The sequence below is a fragment of the Carassius carassius genome, chromosome 3 (genome assembly GCF_963082965.1).
Source record: "Carassius carassius chromosome 3, fCarCar2.1, whole genome shotgun sequence".
NCBI lineage: Eukaryota > Metazoa > Chordata > Actinopteri > Cypriniformes > Cyprinidae > Carassius > Carassius carassius.
In genome coordinates this window covers 25,199,228-25,223,153 of record NC_081757.1, presented here as the reverse complement: position 1 = coordinate 25,223,153, position 23,926 = coordinate 25,199,228, and the positions used below count along the sequence as shown (strand labels likewise).

The following is a 23,926-nucleotide window of genomic DNA, read 5'->3' as shown; positions in this document are numbered from 1 at the left end:
AACATGCATTTTTGTAGAGGTGATATTTATATTTTTTAATTATGGTGAATTGGTTGGTATGCGGCAGAATTTGCCAAACTGTACATTATCCTAGTGTAGGAACTGTTTCACACTCAGTTACCTTGAGCCTTTTGGTGAGTTTGGACATTTATCTTTAACACCTGAGGAGTTTTATGGTCCCTAAAATTGCAACAGTTTAACAAAAAACAAACAAGTCTCAAAACAAGGCTTTTGGTTTCAGAAGGGGACGTCAGGATCTGTCAGTATTTTAGGCATTGTTTAAAATGTAGGGGTTGCACCGACTAATCCACAAGTCGACTGTAATGATCTGCCATGATGCTTTAAGCTTTGTTGACTAGTCGCTGGTCCTATAGAGGGTGCAACAGGATAGGAAATCTTTGAAGGTCTTGCACATTTTCGCTCCATTTCCAAACAGTTAAAATGACAAATAAATGCATACTCCACAAGACGTGATTATATTACTGGATGCTCAAAATTGAACGGAAGAGTGCTCGTTTTAAACATCTTATTGTACAGGCAAGTTAATCTCTGTTCTAATCTAATGCGCTGCTTCACTGCAATGCACACACATAGGCTACAGACAGTAGATCACGCACAGATCGTGAGCACACAGAATCATTCAGCGCGGAAATATACTGTCAACACTGTTCAGTCATTTCTCAATAAAATTGCTTAGAAACTGAAAAGTTCAAGCATATATGTCTTAACTAAATCCCACAGCGTCACTACTAGTAGAGAAACACTGCCATGTAGAATTAATTCACACATGCAATCGCTCCCACTAACGCATTCATATAAATTTAATCTTTAGTGTGCTACTTTATCTGTATCCGATTTAGAACAAGCAGAAATATAGAAGTATAATGACCAAAAGACAAAAAATTAGTTGGTATAGTAGCAATAGCCATGTTGGCAATAGTGCTGTGTCATATGCCATAGCTGTGCACAAGGTGTTTGAGTCTCAGCTCCAGGGTCAGTCTTATTTGTTCATTAATGAGGTCATCGGCGACTAGTCGACTCGACTTTCATCACATAAAAGTCGACTTAAAAATCAGAAGTTGTTAAAATGCATATGAAAATGGCATTAGTCAATAGAGGTATGGGTTAATGTTCTGGCCAAATACTTAAGCTGTTTCTTTCCCTGTAGTCCTGTCTCAAAATGCATTGAATTCTGGGCTAACTGAAAGTTCGACTTTCGCACTATTTACTGCCTCCTTGACATTTGAAATCCCATTTCAGGAGCAAATGTTGAAGGCAACTGAGAGTCGTAAGGCCTGTTTAATGCTGCTGCTTTGAGATTATAGCTTGCTCTGTGCATCTCGGGAAGTGATCTGATTGTAAAGTGCAATATAAGGGAAAGTATGTGCAGAAGTCCTTTAGACACCCATGTTAGCTCATAGAGATAACCGAATACGTGTGTGCAAATTCACACAAGCTTATTCCCATAACCTCTGCTCTGCCTATACACAAACAGGGCATACACATACACACATTTCTACATAAACTCCCACATTCTGCAGGACATGCAACATGTAAAGCTTTTTGAGGTTGAACTTTTGAGGCTTCTGACTTCTTAGCCAGTTTGGACTTATCTTTAAAAATGTTTTAAATGTCTCATGTTTTGATCCTCATCTCCTGGCTAACCCTGAGTTTTCCACCACAACTGGACTTTGTGGTATCATTAAAAAGAGAAATTGGGAAAATATTGGCATTCATTCACTGGGATTAGTTCACCAAATCTCAAAGTCTCCTAAGCATCATCAGCTAAACCTCTGATTTAAGCTATGTTTCCATCTGTTTATGAGTGTAAATATTCCCTTTGGGTATTTGTCTCAGATTAGGTTTCACTGCATTTAGACATTTGCATTATACATGCTCCTATTTATATACATGTATTCATGTATACGTACATGTAAACACATATATATTTTAATTTCTGTTCATTCGTTATGCATACATGCAGTATGTGTCATTCCACAGTGTTGTTTGTTTGTCTGTTTACTTATTTATTTCATGTTGTTTTGGGGTCTCTTAGAAATGTTTAATAAAATATTATCTAAGATAAAATAAAACTAGCATGTGAACAGAACTTTAAATTAATAGAATATAGGTCAACCCCCTGTTTATTGCTATTACAAAATTAAACAATGTCTTTAGACATCCCAAATGTTGAAAGTAGGGTTACAAAAAAAAAAAAAAAAAAAAAAAAAAAAAATATATATATATATATATAGTTAATATAATTATTTAGTTAATATATATAAACTATAAGTGCTGTCAAACGATTAATTGCGATTAATCACATCCAAAATAAAAGTTTTTGTTTACTTAGTATATGTGTGTGCACTATGGATACTGTATTTATTATGTATACAAGGCTTGAAATTGCGATCATTTTGGTCCCATATTTTAATCTTTGTGACCTCAAAATACATTTAGGAGAATTTGAATGGAAGCAGATTAGACTCAATAATAATTCATGCAAAAGACAGGATGCACAGATGCGTATCCTACAAATTCCATAGATCGGCTCGTTATGTGCACAAATTAAAGCCTAACAGTGTGTGTGTGTGTGTGTGTTGAATTTCTCTCTCTAATAAAATAATTTACCCATTAAAGGTCCCGTTCTTCGTGATCCCATGTTTTAAACTTTATTTAGTGTGTAATGTTGTTTAGTTCTATGCCAAGTGAGATATTTTATTTAACAGAATTCGCCTACAAAAACGACCCGTTTGGACTACATCCCTCTGCTTCCTGCAGTAATGACATCACTAACAGTTTTTTGACTAATCACCGCCCACATGAATACACAAACACAAGAGACTGCTTGAAAAATATCCCAAACTATATTTTCATTATCTTCTATTTATCTGTGACATGTTCCATCAGTCAAAACCTCATTTTATGAATCTAATATCTTAATGTGGTATGGGTATCCACGTGAATAGTTATTATTTAAACATAAGAATCGATCAATATTAAATCATAACACACTCTGGACTAAACAGTAGCTGCTGGCTTACCCTGGTCATGTTAAAGAGTGTGTCTAAACAACCAATTTTACCTCAAAGTTTTAAGCATGCAAAGATAAAAAATACACCTTTACAAAGCTATTTAAAGGGGGGTACAATGGTGTTTCGTGTATTCAGAGTTGTTCACAGTGTTAAAGAGATGGATTCTCATGCTGAACATGGCCAAAGTTTTAAAAAATAATTAAGAAGAATGACAGAGAATTTCTGTGCTGAAAATCTTACTTCCTGGTTGGTACAAGTTTCGGCGGGTTTTTTTCGATCGTGGATCTAATGACGTAGACGAGAACGGAACTCCTTTCTCACAGAAAAGCGCGCCCGTGCACACATTGGCCAGAGGAGAGCGAGACCGCACACATCAACGTGCTTCAAAATCGTCTCCAGCACTGCATAGGATTTGTTCATGAATGCCTCCAAATAAGTGCATTTTTGGATGTGAGGGAAAGTTTACTGTGTTCAGCTTCCCCAAGAACCCAGCGTTACATGAACAGTGGATGCAGTTTGTTTTTCTGGGGCAGCAACGGGGTGTATCAAGTGCCTTTGTGTGTTCTGCTCATTTGAGTGACGAATGTTTTATTAACAAGGGCCAAGTCGATGCTGGATTTGCACATCATTTGCTATTAAAACATTGAGCCGTCCCTGTTCATGTAAGTACAATTGCATCAGATTTCTGTATTTTGTTGGAAATCAGCACATAAGTGAATATATGTTAATGGAAACAACACGAAACATCAGTATTATAGCTCCACTCACGGCACGCCTCCAGGAGCTTGGCTTTATCCGGAAAGAATCGGTAAGCTGTATTTTTCTTTTATAAATATGATAACACTAAAGACTTTTTGGATATATGAAGGATGCAGTACTACTCTATAGGTACTCAATATTAACATGAGATTAGGTGAAACTGTGTATGTTATGTACCCTTTAACTGAAATTGAACGATCAACTGCACAAACCTCTACTCTGCTGAACCGTAACTTGAACATAGTCTCTCGCTGATGACTTAACTTCCAGGTAGGCACAACCACAGCATGTTATGTTTGGTCAATCAACAGACTCAAATCTGATTGGCTAAAAAATTCAAGCGTCCTGTGTGGGAGGAGTTCCCTGCAAGGAAAGTCTAAAAAATACACACACAAATCCAAGGCTTTTCACACATTCACAGTCTAAAATGAATTTTAAACATTCAAAAATTTTTGTAAACAGTTATACATCTGTGAATTGGGTTTTGCATTTGAGAAGCCTATTTTATGAATATATATATATATTCTTATTTTGTGCACGTAAATAGTTTTTTGTGGAAAAAAAACATATATATATCATGTCATATAGGTGTCAGGGAGCTAACTACTGCAGGAAATGCAAAGGGCTGAAGAAGAGAGAAAAAATGAAAAGAACACTGACAGATTTATTTTGTAAACCACCTAAAGTTACTAATAATGGTGCTGGTTATAGTGATCATGTGATGAATGTTGATCCGCCAGCCGAAAAGAAGGCATACAGTTTTCGGGGAGAGAATAGCATGAAAAACTCGCTATGAAAATGCATTGTGCTCTTTGCACTACATTCATTTTAAAGCCTGTGGGACAGAGTTTGCAGGTAACACTAACAGCATTCGTCACAGAATCTACACATTTTTATGTTAAACATGGAGAGAATGCCAAACACAAGAAATGCAAGGACAAGTGTGTGGCAAAATATACAGGATCATCAGGTTCAATCATTAAGGCCTTTAATTGTCAGGATTCTCCCGTAGGGGTTTGCGATAATATCTTAATTGTTGTTTTAATGATGGTACGATTTAACATTATCGAGTAAATTGCAAAGACCAAACACAACACCTACAGACGGTGCATTCCAAATGGGATATATCATTCTCCGAAGGCCACTTCGGAGTGAAAACAATCATGGCTGCCATATTGACGGTTCTTTCCAAATGTGCCCAAAACTGGCCACCTCAAAGGGCCCTTCGGAATCAAGAATTGAGAGAGTGCACGCATACATGATGTGATGAATTCTAGTAGGTTAGACTTGTGAGCATATGCATTTACAGTGCTTTTTTTTCACTGCACGATTCAGTCTATTTGCATGTATTTCCACGCTGTAGTTTACTTGCCGCTTATGTTTTAACATTGTACATTTCTAGGCAATGCCTTTCACTCATTGATTTAGTGGTTATCAGTTTCATAAATTAAGTAAAAATGACAAAAAAGGCGATTTATGGAAGGTAGGTATTAGAAACACTAAATGCAAGGAGTTATGGAGATTGTGATGGTAAGTTGCATCCTGGTTCAGCTTACCATCTGACGGCTCATCTGACAGTGATATAGATATAATATTTACCATCATATTTACATGTTTTAGCTTATAATAACTCCAATTGGTCAAACTTTGGTTTAATTATTAAATTTTTGTTTTGCCATATCATTTATTGTTCGCTATGGTGTTGATATTCTAGTCTGGCCGTTTGCAGAATAAATAAATAAAAAATCTGATCAATATGATGTAATAAATAAAACTTTGTTTTTGATTCCCCAAGTTTAATAGTGTTGTTCTCTTATTCAAACTATAAATTATATAACTAAACAAATTAATAAATATTTATCTGTGCTTTAATTTTTCATCACATAATCCTATGCAGTGCGGTGAATTATTATTGCTTGTTGTCTAAAGGCTATATTATATATATATACAAATATTTAGGCTACTACCTCCTAATATCCGCTGTCAGTGAAGGCATTTTATTTATTTTTTATTTTTTTTTACCTTAGGCTACTGACCATTATGGATTCATGTAGCCTGCATTAACAAGTCTTGAACATAAAACAGCAGGATAAAAATATATTTTTAGTTGATGACTAGACTGAATCTTTTCATGACTCTAGACACTTCTTTGTAAAGACAGTGGCATAATACAGTGAAATGATACGTTCTTTAGCCATATAAATACAGTTGCAATGTACAAGGGTAAAATTTAACTGCTGGTGGTTTTAGGTATACAGCGACCTCTGGCAGCTCTAGTGTTAATGTCCTGCATTAAGCACTGTGTAAATGCATCTAAATGCCACTTCAGATGCAGCTTCTGTTTCTCCTCTGAATGGCAAAGATTAATTCTGTTTATATCGATTTTATTTACTTGATAACAGCCCAAATGTCTTATTATTATTCTAATTGGCTGATTAAATGTAAGAATTTGGCTCAAAAGATTATCCACACTTGAAAAAAAGGCTTAACTGTTAAAATGACTATAAAAGGTAAAAATCAATGTAAACTTATTGGAAAAGATTCATTTCTATCACTGCTGTGAACTGACTACCACACAGAATATGAAGAATATCAAAGTCAGCTGACCACGGTTGTCCTTAAGACTACCAGTACAGTAACACCAGATCAGCACAATAACACGCTCAGCAAAATATCGTCTAATTATCGTTATGGGTAAAATCCCAAAAAATATTGAGTTATAATTTTTTTTGTCAATATCGCATACCCCAAGCTGCCAGCCCTTGCGTGCAATTGGCAGAGGTTTATGTAAAATTTAACACCGCATACACCATCCTAACCCTCGCCAAAGAGCAGCTCTCTCTCTCTGTGTGTTTAACCAAACTCAGATTAACTTGGATGAATTCTGTGATTTCTTTCTTTTAATTTTCTCTCTTCTTCAGCCTGCGGTAGTTAGCTCTCTGTAACCTGGTACTTGTGTTTCTGAAACTTAACCATGGTTCCCTTTCGAGGGAACTTCGAACTGCGTCCTCTAGGGGCCGCTCTGGGGAACACCTCGCTTGACCCTTGTCTGAAGCATACATTGAAAAAACACCAACTTGTTGGCCGGCGACAGCCTCCGACGTCACTACCGGCGCGACTATAAATAAGCACCGGGAGAGCACGTCATTATCTTCTTCATCTTCACTGACTGTTTTGCTTGAAGCGTGCATCTGAAAGAACCGGTAAGGGCGATCTTTCTCTGTTTATCATGGCGACAACTAGCAAGCGTTTAGACGATGTGTGCATCCGTGTCGGCATTATTTGACACCTGATGACACACGCGATCTTTGCGTCATTTGTTTGGGTGAAGAGCACGCACTCGATGTCTTTGAGGAGGCAATCTGCGTGCATTGTGAGCTCCGCTCTCGTTCGTTTCTCTTCTGAAGGAAAAGAGGAAAAAAAGGCAGCCATCTGCTTCACACAGTTCAGGACCTGTCCGCGTTGAGGCGTGGAAGAGAATGAGCTTGTGAGAATACAGGTGTATCTGTCTGAATGGTTTAAAGAGGGACTTTCCCTTTCGCGCTCGTAAAAAAAGAAAAAAAGAAAGAAGGGCGGCGGACGAGAGAGAGGCTCGGGAGGATGATGTTATATCTTTAACACTTTCTGATACTGAGGTTAGTGCTCTGCTGGGTTTTTACCCAGGAAAAGCAGGAGATATTTGAGGATGGTGAAAAAGCTGAGACTGAGCCTTCTCAATTCTCCTGCCCTCCGTTTGAAGAGCTGTTGGAGGTTATTGAGCGAAAATTACCTTTTGACCATAACCCTCCAGCTCAGGTGAGCCTTTTATTTCTGCATGATCTCCATACAGAGATTAAAAAGAAATGAAAGATGCCGTTTTCTTCTCGCATCCATCGGTTTTGGCATGAAAGTAATCTGCCGACATCGAGGTGATGCGCGAGAGCGGCTATGAGGGAATGCCCCCTGTAGAAAGAGCAACAATTATAAATAATTTTTATCTGTGAAAATTTCTTTCTGCAGGGGAAACATCCTCTCTTAATTTCCCTCCTTGCCATTTAATCCCCTTCAGAAAATCATCTCGCTTAAATGGCAAGGCATACGCAGTAGCAGATCAGGCTGTGGCTTTATTACACACAATGCTGGTGCTTCAAGCATATCAGACTGATCTGCTAAGAGACCTGGATAGAGGCAGGGGCCTTTTTCTGACCAGGTAGCTGAGCTGCGCCGCACCACGGATCTCTCTCCGTGCTACCAAGTCGGCCGCCTCTGCCATGGGCAGGACTATGGCGGCCATGGTGGCAGCGGAGAGAAATCTGTGGATGAACCTGGCAGACATCGGGAGGAAAGAAAATGCTTTCTTCTCGATGCTCAGGTTTCGCCTTCTGAGCTTTTCGGTATTTCCGTTGAGACGGCGATTTGAGAATTTCAGGGAGACAAAACCGCACTCTGCTGCTTTCAGATCCTTCGTTCCACGAAGGTCCAGGTCTGAGCCCGAACAACATAGGGGTCCTGGCCTGTCTCGATCTGAGGATCAAAGACGGGCACAGAAGGCTAGTGTTGCAACTCGCGCTCCTCCCCCACCTGAGGGCAGGGGTTAGAGGAATCGTGGGTGACGAGGAGGTAAGCAGAACCTAAGGGGTATGATCTAGACGAGGCAACTTCTCGTCCGAATTAGAGTGATACCGTGGTATCTACTCATTCCCTTTGGGGATTTTTAACCCTCTGGAGTCTAAGAGGTTATCAGGAAAAAATAGCCTCATAACGCGTATATGCTTTAATCGACTTCAGAGGGTTAACTTCTGCTTTTATCCTCCCCTTCCTAATTCCCCTGTAACCACCAGCTCTCCACCTGATCGAGGTTAGGTGGAAACCTCTCGCATAACAGTCTCCTATGCTGGACCTATAATGTTTTTATGGTTCTATGTTCATAGCAACCACCTGACTGATGGTCCAGACTAAAAGGAGGTGCCCCTTGAGCGGGGCTCCAGCGCAGGAGGGTGGGTGAGTAAATGTAAACCTCTCTGTATATACTTATGTGTATTTAATTGCTGGTGGTTATGTGTCTAATAATAAACTCTGTGAATTTCCTTTTGCAGTGCTCAGTTACAGTGTTGACTAAACACTCGCCAGCACCAGCCATCCGGCTTCATGTTCCGGTATTAGGTGGCTGAGGTCACAGGTTTCTGAGGGAGCCTCCTTGATCATCAGGCCTGGCAAAGCACTGCAGGGAATTTCATGGATGTCCGGCCAGGTCACCCCGAGGGGTGCTGTCGCATCTAGCGGGTAGTGGAGGTGGCAGTTACAGAAGTCTTCTTGTATATGCTGCCTCAGGTGATGCTCCCCTCGCCCGAGGTTTGTAAAATTGAGCTTGCCTCTCCTGTGAGATTCAGCGCCTCTGCGATGCTTAGGAACCTTTAAGTACACACGCTAAGCTTTGTGTACTTTCTCAAAACCACATGGTGGTCAGTGTGCACGTGAACACTTTGCGCACTTTCTAAAAATCCACAAGTGGTAAGTTTGCACGCAAGACTCTGGAAACTTTCTGAAATCTTGTACAATAAGGGTTACGCACTCCGCTTCGTTCCCTTTCTTGAGATGATTAGATCTTGGTTCCTTGGGCTCCATTCAGCCAGTGTGTATTTGTTTATACACCTCAAGCATTGCTTCCCTCAACATGAGGGGCTATTTGGGTGATTCTCATGGTAACTTAGCAGCGCTCCCCTTTTTCCGAAAAAGGGTCGCCTATGAGCGCGCTACTCTGAGCTCGGAGTTCTCCTCTCATATGAGACTGAGTTCTCTGTTTATTCCCCAGAGCGCTCCAGTATTGTTTCCGTAGATCGAGTTGATGACTCTCAATCATACTGTTTTGAGATGCAACATTCCATCTATGAGCTGCTCTATCAGAGTGCCACGAGAGACCCTCCTTAGAACAGTATTTGAAAATTCCATGCTATGGTAAGTGTGCACGTGAAGTCTTTGCACCCTTTCTGAACTCAACACTATGGTAAGTTCGCACGCTATTATTCTGCGTTCTTTCTAAAATCCTATATGGTGAGGGCTTTGTGTGGTTGCTTCGTGCCCTTTCTTGAGTTGGTAAAAGCCCTGTTCATCTTGGGCGCCACTCCACCTATGTATCCTCGGATACCTATCTAAACAGGGTGTTGCTACTAGAGAACTGTCGAGACCGCTCTTTCAGCATGCTTATGCGTAAGCTAGCGGTACCCCCTGTGTGACAGGCAAGACTTGGTAGAAATGCTAGGTTCTTAGCCGTATCCCTTTAAAGGAATCTTTCCTGATTCAAAGCCTTCAGCTCTGCCCTGGGCCGAGGCTCTAACAATTAAGTTGGGTATGTAGCTTAGGCCTTTTGGCCGTAAGGGGTACTGTCACAGACAGCCGTCTAACGTCCCAGGGGCAACTCCCATGGAAATGGTAGAGTTGGTACTTGGTGCTCGCCATGATTCTGGCCTGCACTCCCCTCAGCATGGCGGCGTGGGTATACTGTTCCCCAAAGCGGCCCCTAGAGGACGCAGTTCGAAGTTCCCTTGAAAGGGAACTGTCTCAGGTTACGTATGTAACTGAGTAGGGAACGAGACACTGCATCCTCTAGCTCCCTGCCATGCTTCGGATACAAGCTTCAGACGAAGAAGATAATGACGTGCTCTCCCGGTGCTTATTTATAGTCGCGCTGGTAGTGACGTCGGAGGTTGTCGCCGGCCAACAAGTTGGTGTTTTTTCAATGTATGCTTCAGACATGGGTCACGACGAGGTGTTCCCCAAAGCGGCCCCTAGAGGACGCAGTATGGAACTATGGTTACATACGTAACCTGAGACAGTTTTACTACCAAAAAAAAAAAAAACCTTGGGTACTATTAAACCATGTTAAACATAAATAAACCATGGCCTTGCTACACTAACCATAGTAATAACCATGGTATTTGTAGTAAAACTATGGTTACACAAATTGTAATCAATATGCCAAAAAACCCTAAAGCCCCAATAAAGCAGTTCTCATTTGCATATTTTCTGTTTCTGAAATAGTAGGCTACTTCAGTGTAACCTGCATTCACTTCAACTGAATTGCTAAAAAATCTTGAATAATAACTGCTATATGCTGTTTTGCAGCAGTGAATTATATTACTTTATTATTTAATATATCATGCAGCACAAATGTTTGTTTTTGTGTAACAAACTATGTGTATTTTTACAGACAAACTACATTCATATTCATATAAATCAGACATTCAACGGTGATAGGTTTTTGGGAATGCTGTTTTGTACTCATTCATTCACAAGTCTGCTGTGGTTCAGTCCTGACAGGATAGCTTGGAATAGCAAGGTCATTAATTGACAGAAAAATACTGACTTGTCCTTTGGTGTGACAGATAATATCCTCTGGTGTGACACCTGTACTTTCACACCACAGGACAAAGATGTCACACCAGAGGACAAGGTCTCTTTAAGAAGCATTTAAAATAAATTATTAAAAAATAAAATGTAAATAATATTTAATTCCTTTTCATTATTTTTTATCATTTTCATATTCTATTTTCTGATATGTTTTTTTATTTTTTATTTATTTATAGAAAACATGTACTGTTATAAAGTGTCATAAAGATAAGTATAAAATGTGATGCCTTGTTTTTGAGACTGAAATTAGTGGAAGAGAGAGCACTCTGAAGTATATAGAAATAATTAAACGGGATTCACCAGAAGATAGGAGATCCTAAGAGAACAATGCAGAAAGTAAATAGAATCAAAATTATGCCTTACAAAGAGTAACCATATATAATGTATTTACATCTCAATAAATATAGTTTGAATATCAATCATATTTAGTTGTGTCACACATGCAGCTTTGATGAACATTATTATTTAAATTAAAAAAAAAAAAAAAATGAATAGTTTCTTTGGCAAAGTTTGCTGCTTCATTATTTGAAGAGTTTGGTTCCAAAAAAGAAAAAAAAGTGTCAAAATCAGTATTGTATCTGGTCGGTATTGAAAAGTACATTTTTAATTTTACGCAAAATTATTAAGTCATGTTGTCTCCAATTTCTTTTCCTAACTGCGACAAACACCAGTATTCCTTTTTTGCAGAATGCAATATATCCGCTTAACCAATCAAAGTGCACCATTCCACATGCTTTAGACAGTAATGACGGTGTTTTCAAAACACTCAGCATCCTAGTTTCCCTCATCTATTTTGTACTTTTTGATCAACAAACAAGGGCTGCATGATAAATCATATGTGATTGTCATACACATCTCATCAGTAAAGCTGAATCTGTGATTAATAGTACCAGTCAGTGTTGGGTGTAACGTGTTACTAAGTAACTAAATTACTGTAATTACATTAATTATCCACTGAAAATGTAAAGTAAGGGATTACTGCTCATTTTTAGGTAATTTAATTTAAGTTACTTATAAAGTACTTGCATTACATAAAGTAAATAATTTAAACAGTTAAAAAAAAATAAAAAAAATAATTTGAAATCTAAATTTACCGTCTAAGGATAACGTCTAAGGAGAAACTTTAAATACTCAGATACAGATAAGACAAATCAATCAAATCAAAAAAAGGACTACTTTCATTTTTTCACACTGACAGTAACAACAAAACATTGTGCTTTTGCCAAATAAACTAAACAAACAGGGTGCACTTTCTGCCATCTAGGTCTCCGTGAGCAACTTTCTACACGTCACAAACTCAGCGAAATTTGACACAGAGACATGAGATATATGTCTACAGTAAGCTTGTTTCTACTTTTTAACGAATTCAAATCGAAAACAAATATTCTCTGGTTATATAATCTGTACAGTCTGTAACTGTACAGTCTTTCCCATATCTGAGCTTGAAGTGTCTACTTTTAAATGAACAAATTCAAATCAAAAACAAAAATTTTCTGATTATGTAATTCATATGAAAGCGAGGTACAGTCTTTCCCATATCTGAGCTCATTATATGCAGTCACCTGCACGCAAACACTCTCATCTAGATGAGATTTGCTTTAATAATTTCAGTAATAGCTTTTATTAGCAAAAACAATATATTAGTCAATATTACAGTGTTGACCCTTGTTCTTCATAATGGTTGCAATTGGCTTTGGCATGCTGGATAATAGCTTTTGGGCCAAATCCTGACTGATGGCGATCCATTCTTGCCTTATTAGTTCTCGGAGTTGATCACAATTTGTGGGCTTCTGCTTGTCCATTTGTGAGGGCTGACCACGGGTTCTCTGTGGGATTGAGATCCTTTGCAGTAGCCTGGCCACAGATCCAAAATTTCAATGTGATGATCTTCATACCACTCCTTCATCACTCTTGCTTTGTGACATGGTGCTCCATCATTCTGGAAAATGCATGGATCATCAACAAATTGCTCATGGATAGTTGGAAGAAGTCGCTCTTGCTGGATGTTTTGATACCATTCTTTATTCATGGCAGTGTTTTTGGGCAGAATTATGATAGAGCCCACTTCCCTGGTTGAAAAGTAACCCCACACATGGATGGTCTCAGGATGCTTCACTGTTGGCATGTCACAGGATTCATGATAGCGTTCACCTTTTCTTCTCTGAAAAATAGATTTTCTTGATGTCCCAATCAGTTGGAAGGGAGCTTCATCAGAGAAAATAACTTTGCACCAGTCTTCTGCTCTCCAATCCTTGTACTTCCTGCACTGTACTGTCTTTGATGTTTTTCTTGGAGAGAAGTTATAAATGCCATGTATGTGTGTAGCTCAATTGGTAGAGCATTACGCTGTCAAGCACAAGGTTGGGGGTTTGATTCCCTGGAAACACATGATAGGTAAAAATTGATAGCCTGAATGCACTTTAAGTCGCTTTGGATAAAAGCGTCTGCTAAATGCATAAATTAAAATTATTTATATATATATATATATATATATATATACACACACACACACATACATATATACATACACATACATACACATACATATATATAAAGCATTATCATATTATTAGATTAGCAATCTTTAAGAATTAGCCTCTACTTAATTTAGTAAGAACAGTGTGGTGAGTCCTAGAGTTTTGTACTCTATGTGCAAAATGACATATATATTTCAATATTTTCAATTAATAGAAAAAAAATATTATTATTATTATTATTAACATTATTTTTGAGAGTCTTACCATAAATCGCTGTGATCCCCTGTGTATTTTTAAGTTTAGGTATATGTGTGTGTGTGTTTAAGCACATCCCTTGCTTAATGCCCGTGGGAAGGGGAGCAAGATTGATCTGGGCTTGGATCAAAGCCAGGTATGAGACTGTTCCCAGCTGTCATGATGAGTCTCCTCTTCACACATAGTTCCTGATGGGAGCAGACAACCACCCTTCCTGCACCCCCCAAAGCTAATCACAGTTTCCTTCCTTGCCCCCACCTAAACCTCAATGATTGACAGTCTTCAAGCACTAATAATTCACTTCACGGATGTTCAGGTCTGTGCGGCACATGGAACTGAACAACCACCATCAGAGAAGGGATGTGGGGTTGCAAGAGTAAAGGAAGACACAAACACATCTTTATGTTATAGAAATAAGTAAAAAAAAGACACCACTTGTAATTTGACACAAAACAAGGCCTTAAGGATTATTAGCAGTCACTATGTAGCTGTCAGAATGGAAAATAACTCATTTAAAAGAACAATACCAAAACTCTTGGAAAAACACTACAGTATGTTGAAATGACTGTGTGTGATATGCTGTTTCCTTTGAAGTTGATTAAAATAACTGAAAAGAGTGTTGATTATATATACTCCACTATTCAAAAGATTGGAGTCAGTGAGAGTTTATTTTTAAGTAAATAGTCAGTAATACTGTGAAATATATTCCCGTTTAAAATTGCTTTTCTATTCCATTTTAAAATGTAATTTATTCTTGTTATAGTAAAGCTGAAATTTTGTCAGCCATTATTCCAGTCTTCAGTGGCACATGCTCCTTCAGAAATCATTCTAATATGCTGATTTGCTGTTCAAAAACCATTTCTCATTATCAATGAATGAAGTGTGCTAATTACTGAAGTGTGAATTCTTTTTTTCAGAATTATTTGCTGAAAAGAAAGTTTAGAAAAACAGCATTTAATTGAAATATATTTTTTGCAAAATTATCTTTTGATAATTTTGATCAGTTTTATGCAGCCTTGCTGAATAAAAATATACATTTCTTTAAAGTCAGTATGAACCGGAAGTTGTGTCTTTATTTCACTCCAGTGACGTATTTCCAGCTGAAACAGAACATTGAATAGAGGGCATGGTTTCTTTCAAACTGACGTCATCAGAAAAGGAATGCCATTGCAGAGTGGAAGTAAATGTTCAGATTTTGATTAGAGATTTCCAAGACAAACTTTTTTTTTTTTCTGCGGATCAACTTGCACGGATTAATTGTTCCTATCAAGACTAGCTATGTGTGCTATTAGAGTAAATAAACTCAATTTTGATTTCATGCAGACTATAAAATAAATCTATACTGCATATAAAATTCTTATACACACAACACTTTGTATGTTTTTGGTCACAATTTAATTTAATAGTCCACTTTAGACATTCTAAATATAAGTAACTTTGAAACTTTATGTAAAAGCCAATGGTAATTAGATTATTAGTTGAGTGTTAAGTTCGGGTAAGTCAAATAAGTTGAACTTTTATACTTTCAAAATTAAATTTACAGTCCGTAAAATGTCTAATAAGGGAGCATCAAAACACACTATTAGCATATTGAGAGTGAGGTGTTGTCGTCATGGTACAGAGCCCCTCCTCTCGATATCGCAGTATCTCACCCTCTCTGCCATGTTGGAAGGATTCCGGCGGCAAAACATGATTGTTTACGTGTGTTGTTAACTCTGTAGTAGAGGAGGTTCTTGCAATTCCGCACTGTTTTACCATGCCTGGAAGTCACTGCCCTGTTAAAAACAGCTCCAGTACCTCAACACAAAAACCTGGTACAGTATGTGTCATTGAGCTAAAATCAAATTACAACTAAATACCTAAACATACACGCTTTAGCCTACATCAAAACATGTTGTAAACGTTTGTGTACATTGAACATCTCGTTACAATCTAGTGTTTACGAAACAGTCTTTACTAATTACTTGACTAATTACTTTGTCATTTTGGTCAAGAAGTGTCTGCTAAATGCAATGTAATTACAACACACTAAAACGCATGTGAAGAAACTTACTTTGTCCAGTACAACGCTGTTTTCACCACCTGGAGGCTTGTAGATGGCCAAGTCCTGCACCCAGCCACAGCAAAAAAGCCTTGTAACTTTCCAAAGACTTGTGACTTTTAAACTCCTGCATTGTGTAGTAACTTACACCAAAAACAAGATAATTCACAATGTCCATATATGTGCATGGAGAAAAATGCTCCAGGTCTTTGTGCCATTCCGCTGCAGGAAGCTCGTATGGGTCGATATTTTGGATGCCTGGGTTTATACCCACAGCATTGCCTCATATTTTTCTTAAGGTTTCCTAAAGGTGAGGGGGTTAACAAGGAAAGTCTAAATCCAGAGCATATTTCCATGTCACTGTTGTCACTGTAAAATCTCCCCCAATTTCCTCAAACATGCCCTTCTGCTTTTGTGAGTTGTGAAGTGTCAGAAAGAGTTATGACACCCCTGCCTCTCTTGAGCACTGGCCCAAGGGACACTGACTCAGCCTGGGGACAGACTGAGCTTAGTATCTCTCTCAGTCGGTCTTACACCTCCTTTGGGGCCACCGTTCAACCCCCCTCACAGTCCCAAACTGTAGGCTAAGCATCCCAATTAGAACAGTCCATTGGTTTTTTGGAGGAAAGCACCACTCCAGCACAGGAGAATCAATGGTCAGATGGTTGCAGAAGTGTCACAATTTACTAGCAAAGCTCAGAGGCCGTGGCCAGCTTCGTCAAGACATGCCGGGAACCGTGACTGTAAAGCACAGGCACCTATTACCATGGTGACAAAGACTTGCATGCAGTAGTTTGAGCTTTCGTCCTATACTTTTTGACATGGTATGTCAGCTGGAGTTTGTGCGAACAGCCACTGACAGGCACTAACCTCACTTAATGACAGGGAGATGTGTTGACGAGGAAAAACGTCACCATGCATTTTTCATGAGCTCTGCACATCATTTTAAGAATGGTGCTGTTTTTTTTTTTTTCAATGTTCTGGAATTCTTGTAGCTTATAGGTAATATTTATAAGGTTCTCTTATCCTTATGTGTCATGCATTTATGTTTGTGTCTCTGACAGATATCTCCGCCACAGAGTTCATGGAATGCCGTGGCAATCTGAAGAGCAGGTACGAGCTGCTAGGCGACTTCCTGTCAGACATGCTGTCTGTGGGGGCAGAAGACATCAACATTTTCAGTCTGGTGGAAGAGCGGCACAGGACTCTGGATGTGAGGTTCTCCATTCACAGCACGCCATTCCTCAGGGCCGAGAGAGTCCATGGATACCTTGCAGCTCATAAACAAAAAGTAAGGCCTGTCTGAAATGCATGGATATGAATATAGTTATATTAGACCTTTTAATTAACCTAGGAATCGCTCTAAAAGCATTTGCACTTCAGTGTGGAATAACTGAATGCTTTAACACTAATTACATTTGCTTTCACTTATTCATAATAAGATGAGACCTGATGTATTAACCCAGCCCTCTTTGTACCATTTCAGTCAAATCTAAAGTGTCACTTCTCACTCTCCCTTGCTCTCTTTTCATTGACATCACACATAAGCTCAATTTCATTCTTAGAAAAGACACACTGCTATAAGGGAAAAAAGCTGTGATGTGAATTGGAAACATTCAACCGATCTAAATGCATCAGTCTCCTACGCAAAATCATTGATCAGGACCAATTACAAGGCGTAAAGAGGCTTGGAAAATGGCCTGGAAATGGTGAGCCGAGATGGTGAAAGTAGTACTGATGGAAGCTATAGGTTATTAATGATGGGATTTCTAATCCTCTGGAAGAAACTGCTTAAAATGTTCCCTTATTCTCTTTCTCAATCGTTTCCCCCAAATTTGCTTTGTCTAGTTACAAAAAATAGTGGGAGAAGAAAGTGTAAAGTCAGAGAGTTAATTACAGATTAACTCACTGATATGGAAAGTGAGTTGCCCGTCTCCACCCATAGTAATTGAAGAAATTCCAAGACATGGAATGAAAAAAGTTAAATAAAATTCAATGCAATGAAAATTGTCATGCTTAAGGTACATGCATTGGCAGGGTTTTGAGAGGGATCATCGAGAACAGCCAGTTCATGCTCATGCACTGAACTGTTGCCTCGGAATCTGATGTAATTGCTTTTTTTCTATTTTCGGCCAGTTGTCGGCTCCGTTCTCTGAATGTCGGATGTGTCAAGTAGGCTGTGTGATGTTGGCTTATGAGAGAGCTGGAAGAAATGAGTGTGAACAGCAGGAGAGAGACAGAGATGAGCCCCCCCTCACGTCTGTAACTTTTTAAATGATACGTAATGCACTGCCATGATCTCCAGCAGTCCTCTCGCTTCCCCTTGCTTTCCACCTCTCCTGCCGCTACAATGCATACTTTGTAGAGCTCAGGATTCCCCCACGGCCATGCTAGGATGGTGGAAGTGGATTTTTCTGAGCACTCTGCTCATTTCCCAGGGGTACACCTTTCTATCTCGCCCCCTAACACCCCTTCTGCAATACACGCAATTGAAATGACACCCTGTGAAGTGTCAGACGCTTCACTAAAACACACACTGTTGCATCAAGCTCGAAAACCAAAAAGAAGTCTCCCTGTAGTGATAGTAAATCCTGATGAAAGAGTCATTGATAAACAGGGAAAGAGGCACAGGGGAAAAAAGTTTTCAGAAAAGCTTGTTATTTGTTGTGAAATTTTGAACCTAATCGGTTCAAATTCAAAGCTTGCATCTATGTAGGTCTTTAGAAGACAAAGCTAAAACAATTTTGCAGAAAAAAAAAAAAAAAATTCTTATGAGACTTACCCCTCAGAATAATCATACATGGCTCGTTCTAGTAATAGTGCGCCTATAGTGAGCTGGTTGAAACACAGAAGGAAGCAGTGAGGATGAACGAAGAACAATTAGAGCCATTCTCTGCATTTAATCAGATTCCTATGAATTTCCCACTCTATTTGAGTGCATGTTATAAAGGAGGGGAAATACAATTATTTTAAAGCTTTCATCTGGATCTTCGCTGTCAGAGCCATTTCACACTGGCTTTTCTCAAAAACGCTTCTCATCACCTCGGCTTTTGCAGAAATTTTCGTAATTACATACTGTATCAAACACGAAGGCAGTGCATTTTGCCTCTGCCCTTTTGTTCGACTTTATTCAGGCAGTTGCTGACTCTTGCACACCCACACTATTTCTTTTGTTTTGCTCGTATTTAGAATTTTTTTTTTGCCTTCACTACTTTTTTTACTCTCTGAATAATTTTGAAATTACTACTTGGTTTGTTGCATCTTTACGTGCTATGCACATAGCATCTCCCATCGATCTCTGTTCCAGTTCTTTGATGTGAATGTTTGTTCCTTCAGGTTTGCTTTGGCAGGGGAGGACCTCTACTCTTTCTTTTTGAAAGAAAAGCTCAGTCACGTATGGTGGTATCATGTGGATCGGTTCCACACCTCACCAAGCCTTTTCGCTCTCTCACCAAAACACCCTTTGGCAGTTGTTAAACCTATTCTTCAGGAAATCAAATGTTTAAGAAACACACACTGTTTTGAATCATAAAACAGAAACATGAAAAGGTCACTGGTCCAAAATGAAGTTTAGTCCCTGTAAGTGGGGAGCACAAAACAAACTCCAATCTTCCTACTTGTTTGCCTGTTTATGTGTGTATGCAGATCCCACTTTGTATATCTCTTGGGTGTCATCCTGTGCTATCATTGAGCCTCTCTGGAACAGTTACCCTCTGGGAATTCTGGGTATTGTGGTTCCAATCCCGACGGGCCCCCCGGAGGGCCTTTGAGAAATGAGCTGACAGTACGATTGAGCAGGAGACGGGCAAGAAATTCCATGCTCTCCTCCAGGAATAGGGAGAGAGAGAAATTAAACAGAGAGCGAGAAATGAGAGCGTTCGGAAGGATTAGACAAGGGAGTGGGTGTATCTTCTCTCCTGTTACCTGAGCCTAACTGCCTCATATAAAATAATGGTTTATTGGTTGTCTGCGAGTGCAAAATGATATGTGAGACCTCGTAGTTGGAGTGTTTAATGTCCAAGGTAATACATGCAAATCACTTCCTCAAGCAGGCACGAGTGTGGGAGTCAGACCTGAACGCTCTGTGGAGGATGCAAATTGTGTGTGTGTGTGTGAGTGTGTCTGTAAAGAACCAGAACCATGAAAAGAATGGGAGAGAGAGTCAAGTGTGTGTGGGTAAATGTTTAACACCAGGCATCTTTATGCTCTGCAGCTTCAAATGTGTATGTGTGTTTGTGTGTCTTGAAAACAACTCCTGGATCTGTTCCACAGGGACTCTGCAGTGCAGTAAAGTGCATGAGTAGATCTGAAGTCAGTTGGGCACACACACTTGAGATACACATGGACACTCAAACCATTGAATGCCAATTAATGGAATTCAATGAGAGATCACACTGATTTTGATTATACGTTTAAACTATGCATTATTGGTTTCACGTTCAGTGGCCCAGAAACATAGAACAATTAACAACAACACTAACCAAAAAAAAAAAAAAAAAACTAAATGCTTCCACAGTAAGTGGAAAAAAAATTAACCGGTGCCGATACCACGTCACTGTCACGTGTGGCATATTAAAAGTACTGCAATAGCGTCTTTGAGAGCATCCGGCTGACTCAGCTAGTGCAGCTTTTTCAGAGCGACTGCAGGAGCCCTGATGACGGCACAGCTCTTTCATGATTGGCCAGATTCAACATATGACAATGTTGTATTGAGTCATGTTCATAAAAAAAAGAACACTGATAAAAGCAAATATACCCCTGGCACTGTATCAAGCAGTATATAAAAAGTGTTTCTGTTGCTCATGAAAACGTTTCTGAAACGTCTGTGTATTTGACAAATATTGCATGTTATTCACTTCATCTGTGACAGAGTATGCAAACACCATGAGAGCTTCAGTACCGAGAGCAGAATGTGTCCGACTTGATGTCTCTGCTTTCAGTTCCGCCCCCGACTGCAAGCGACTATTCTCGCCATAATGACATGTATGTGCCCTGTTCACTCCAGAATCCCCACTCCAAGGGCCACTTCCATTTATAATATGCCCCGTGAACCATATGGTACGAATAAGTATATTGTTACACCCCTAATTTATAGGTATGCTCATAATGCCTACTGTATATACATATCGCATGTTTAAATTAAAAAAAAATAATAAATTAATATAAGTGTAAGATAACACACTACAAATATAATGTGAAAATTAAGAATACAATGTGCTTCTAGGATAAAGTAAATTTATTTATATATTTTACACAATAATAAAGCAATAATTTTAATATCACTGCATCCCCATAGATTGAGTTTTAGACTTGTTACATAAAGGTCACTAACTAAAATAAACTGTTCATGTCCACATTTTGTTTGCAAGGTTTTCTGTATATGAACTCCACGTACCTCTTCTTATGTTTTCTCTGCCCCATCTCTTCGAATGCCACCCAGCATCCGGGCTCCAGACTGAAATGGGCATGAAAGAGGAACAGCACAGTACAAACAGGGCTGACAGTGTGTGTGTGATGAGGTGTATCTGAATTTAATGGTGCCATTAAAGGCTGCATGTGTTTGTGCACAAAGAAAGGGAGGGGCAATGGATGCTGCCAAGGTGCACCAACATGGGCAGTCACATTGATGAACTCAAGGTAATGATTTTATATGATATTCTGTATAGAAATTGAGGAAAAATTAAGGCAGCAGAGAGACAGTGTGTAACCATAACTATACAAAATAAACTTAGTGTTTATCAGCACTTCCTGCAGTCTTTTACCATAAAATAAAATTAAAATAAAAAATATTACAAAAAAATATCTATTTTTCAGCATTATTTTGTTGAGCAGTAGTTACACTCTGTGTTGCTGTCATCCTTTTCATTTCTAAATTTTTTTTCTTCTTCATTTTAATACAGGTGGCAACCTGTGTTAAGGTGCAAATCTGCCACCATCTCTGTTGGAGTGTCAACCTGATTACTGCTTGCTGTCGCTGAATTATTTATGATATCATTGTATGTGTAGTATTAACATATAAATATTTTATATTTTAAATACGACACTTATCGTCAATAGAGGTATATTGTGAAACCCCAAGTGCCAGCTTGGAGAACTCCTGCTGTTCCCATTGTCTGCAGGGCACTCAGGGAAGTCAGTGAGAGTCTCCTTATTGTGCCCTTTCAGTTCTCACACATATTCCCCATGTACACTTTATTTCTCCTTTTTAAATATTTTATGTTCAATTTTATTTAAAATAAAACTCTTTCTGAGGCCTAACGCTACTCCCACTGATTCTGTTCTCACCCCACCATAACACATTGTGACATTTGCCTGTCCAGCCCTGTTGTGCGCAATGCACCATATCCCTGTTCTCCCTCAGAGTTTCCCCTTCAGATCACACATAAAATCAACATAAACAGCATCATCAATCACTCTGCCACAGCTGCTGTGTAGAAAATACCTCTCCATGAACCACCGCCAAGTCAGAATAATGTCCCGGCAAATAGGTCCCAGCTAATCTTGGAGTAGTTATCATCTTGAACATCTGTCTGTATTGTCTCTCTGTCTGTATCTCTCGATATCTCTTGTTTCTTCACCCCTTCATTTTCCCTTAAGTGTGCTGGCTGCTTGAGTTAGTGGAGGAGAGGTCAATCACTGTTTGACTGCTCAGTCCACCGAGGAGCAAACTGCTATATTTCAGATGTTGTATTTGAATAAATGGTGTGAAAGTTGAGAGGCAGCCCTGTGGACGTGGGGTATCTGCCTGCCGTTTATGTGCTTGTGGAAAAGCACAGGCACAGAGAGTCTCTGGAGTGCGCAATGTGTCCAAGAATGAAATAGAGTGAGCATCCACCAGTGTCTTTGAACGCTGTTTATGCAGGTTTAAGTGGGTTTGGGGTCTTTTTGGTTAACTTGGTTGGACTTGTTTTGCTATTTGTATGCTAATTTGACGGTAGCTCAGCTGAACAGATTGGCATAGAATAGATGGACACCAGCATATGAGTGCTGCTGTTACTGGCCTAGAAGTCAATGTATGTTAATCAGCAAGACTTCCTTGGTCAATGAGCTTTGTATAAAAGATAACTGAATATAAAATGATGCTATCCCCCACACTATCAATACTTGCTAAATATTGAAGTTTATCATAAGCACAAGAACCGTTTCAGTCCACTGACCTTCATCAGGCCAATGCATATTATTAAAGACAAGACTCCCAACCAATGAATGTCATCGACACTACATGTGGACCAATCACCAACTCGTACCTCATAAATAACAAGGGCTCAAATATGCAATAGAAAACACTTTACAACATTACAAATAAATGGTGTTCCATTGTTTAAACAAAATAATCATGTTGGTAAATTCAGAATATCAGACAATTCAGATATATAAAACAAAACAGACACTCAGATATATAATAGACACCATTAACCATAATAGACATAATTTACTCTAAGGGTGATAAAGTTTGAAAAGTCACAATCCAAAGTCCAGTCTGGACTTTCAAATGGAGGGACAAAACATCTTAATTGTGATTTGAAGATTAACCAAAGTCTAGTTTGGGTTTGAAACAACATGAGTGAGAGTAAATTATGAATTATCATTTTTGGGTAAACCTTTTATCCCTCTGGTGTCTGAAGGGGTTTCCGGGCCCTGGACAAATTTTGACATGCTCTGACATTTATGCTTTTTTCAGTATCTTAAAAACACATTAATGGCTAACATCTGGATACATTGTATTCAGCACAAACTGGGCTACAATAATATGCAGCATGAGTGTAAAGTTTTTTTTTTTTTTTTACAGCACAGTTTAATCAAAATATACACAGTGAAGTTCAAAGACACATTATTGAGCACAATGATCTTAATACAGAGATGTGAATAGTCACACAACTTTGTGCCATTACGGAAAATATCCTGTTCAAATGTTAAACAAGTAATCCATATTTATGTAGAACATTAGCCCAGTTGAACAACATATGATGTTG

At 38.8% G+C, this 23,926-nt stretch overlaps 1 protein-coding gene across 1 annotated transcript in view; it reads left to right on the top strand.

Moving 5' to 3' along the window:
* si:ch211-186j3.6 (neural-cadherin) overlaps positions 1 to 23,926 on the top strand; it is a 266,160-nt gene that overhangs the window by 164,197 nt on the left and 78,037 nt on the right. The window contains exon 21 of the mRNA XM_059534392.1: positions 17,018 to 17,244. Within this exon, the coding sequence (XP_059390375.1) occupies positions 17,018 to 17,244 (227 nt within the window). The remainder of the gene's footprint in view (positions 1 to 17,017; positions 17,245 to 23,926) is intronic.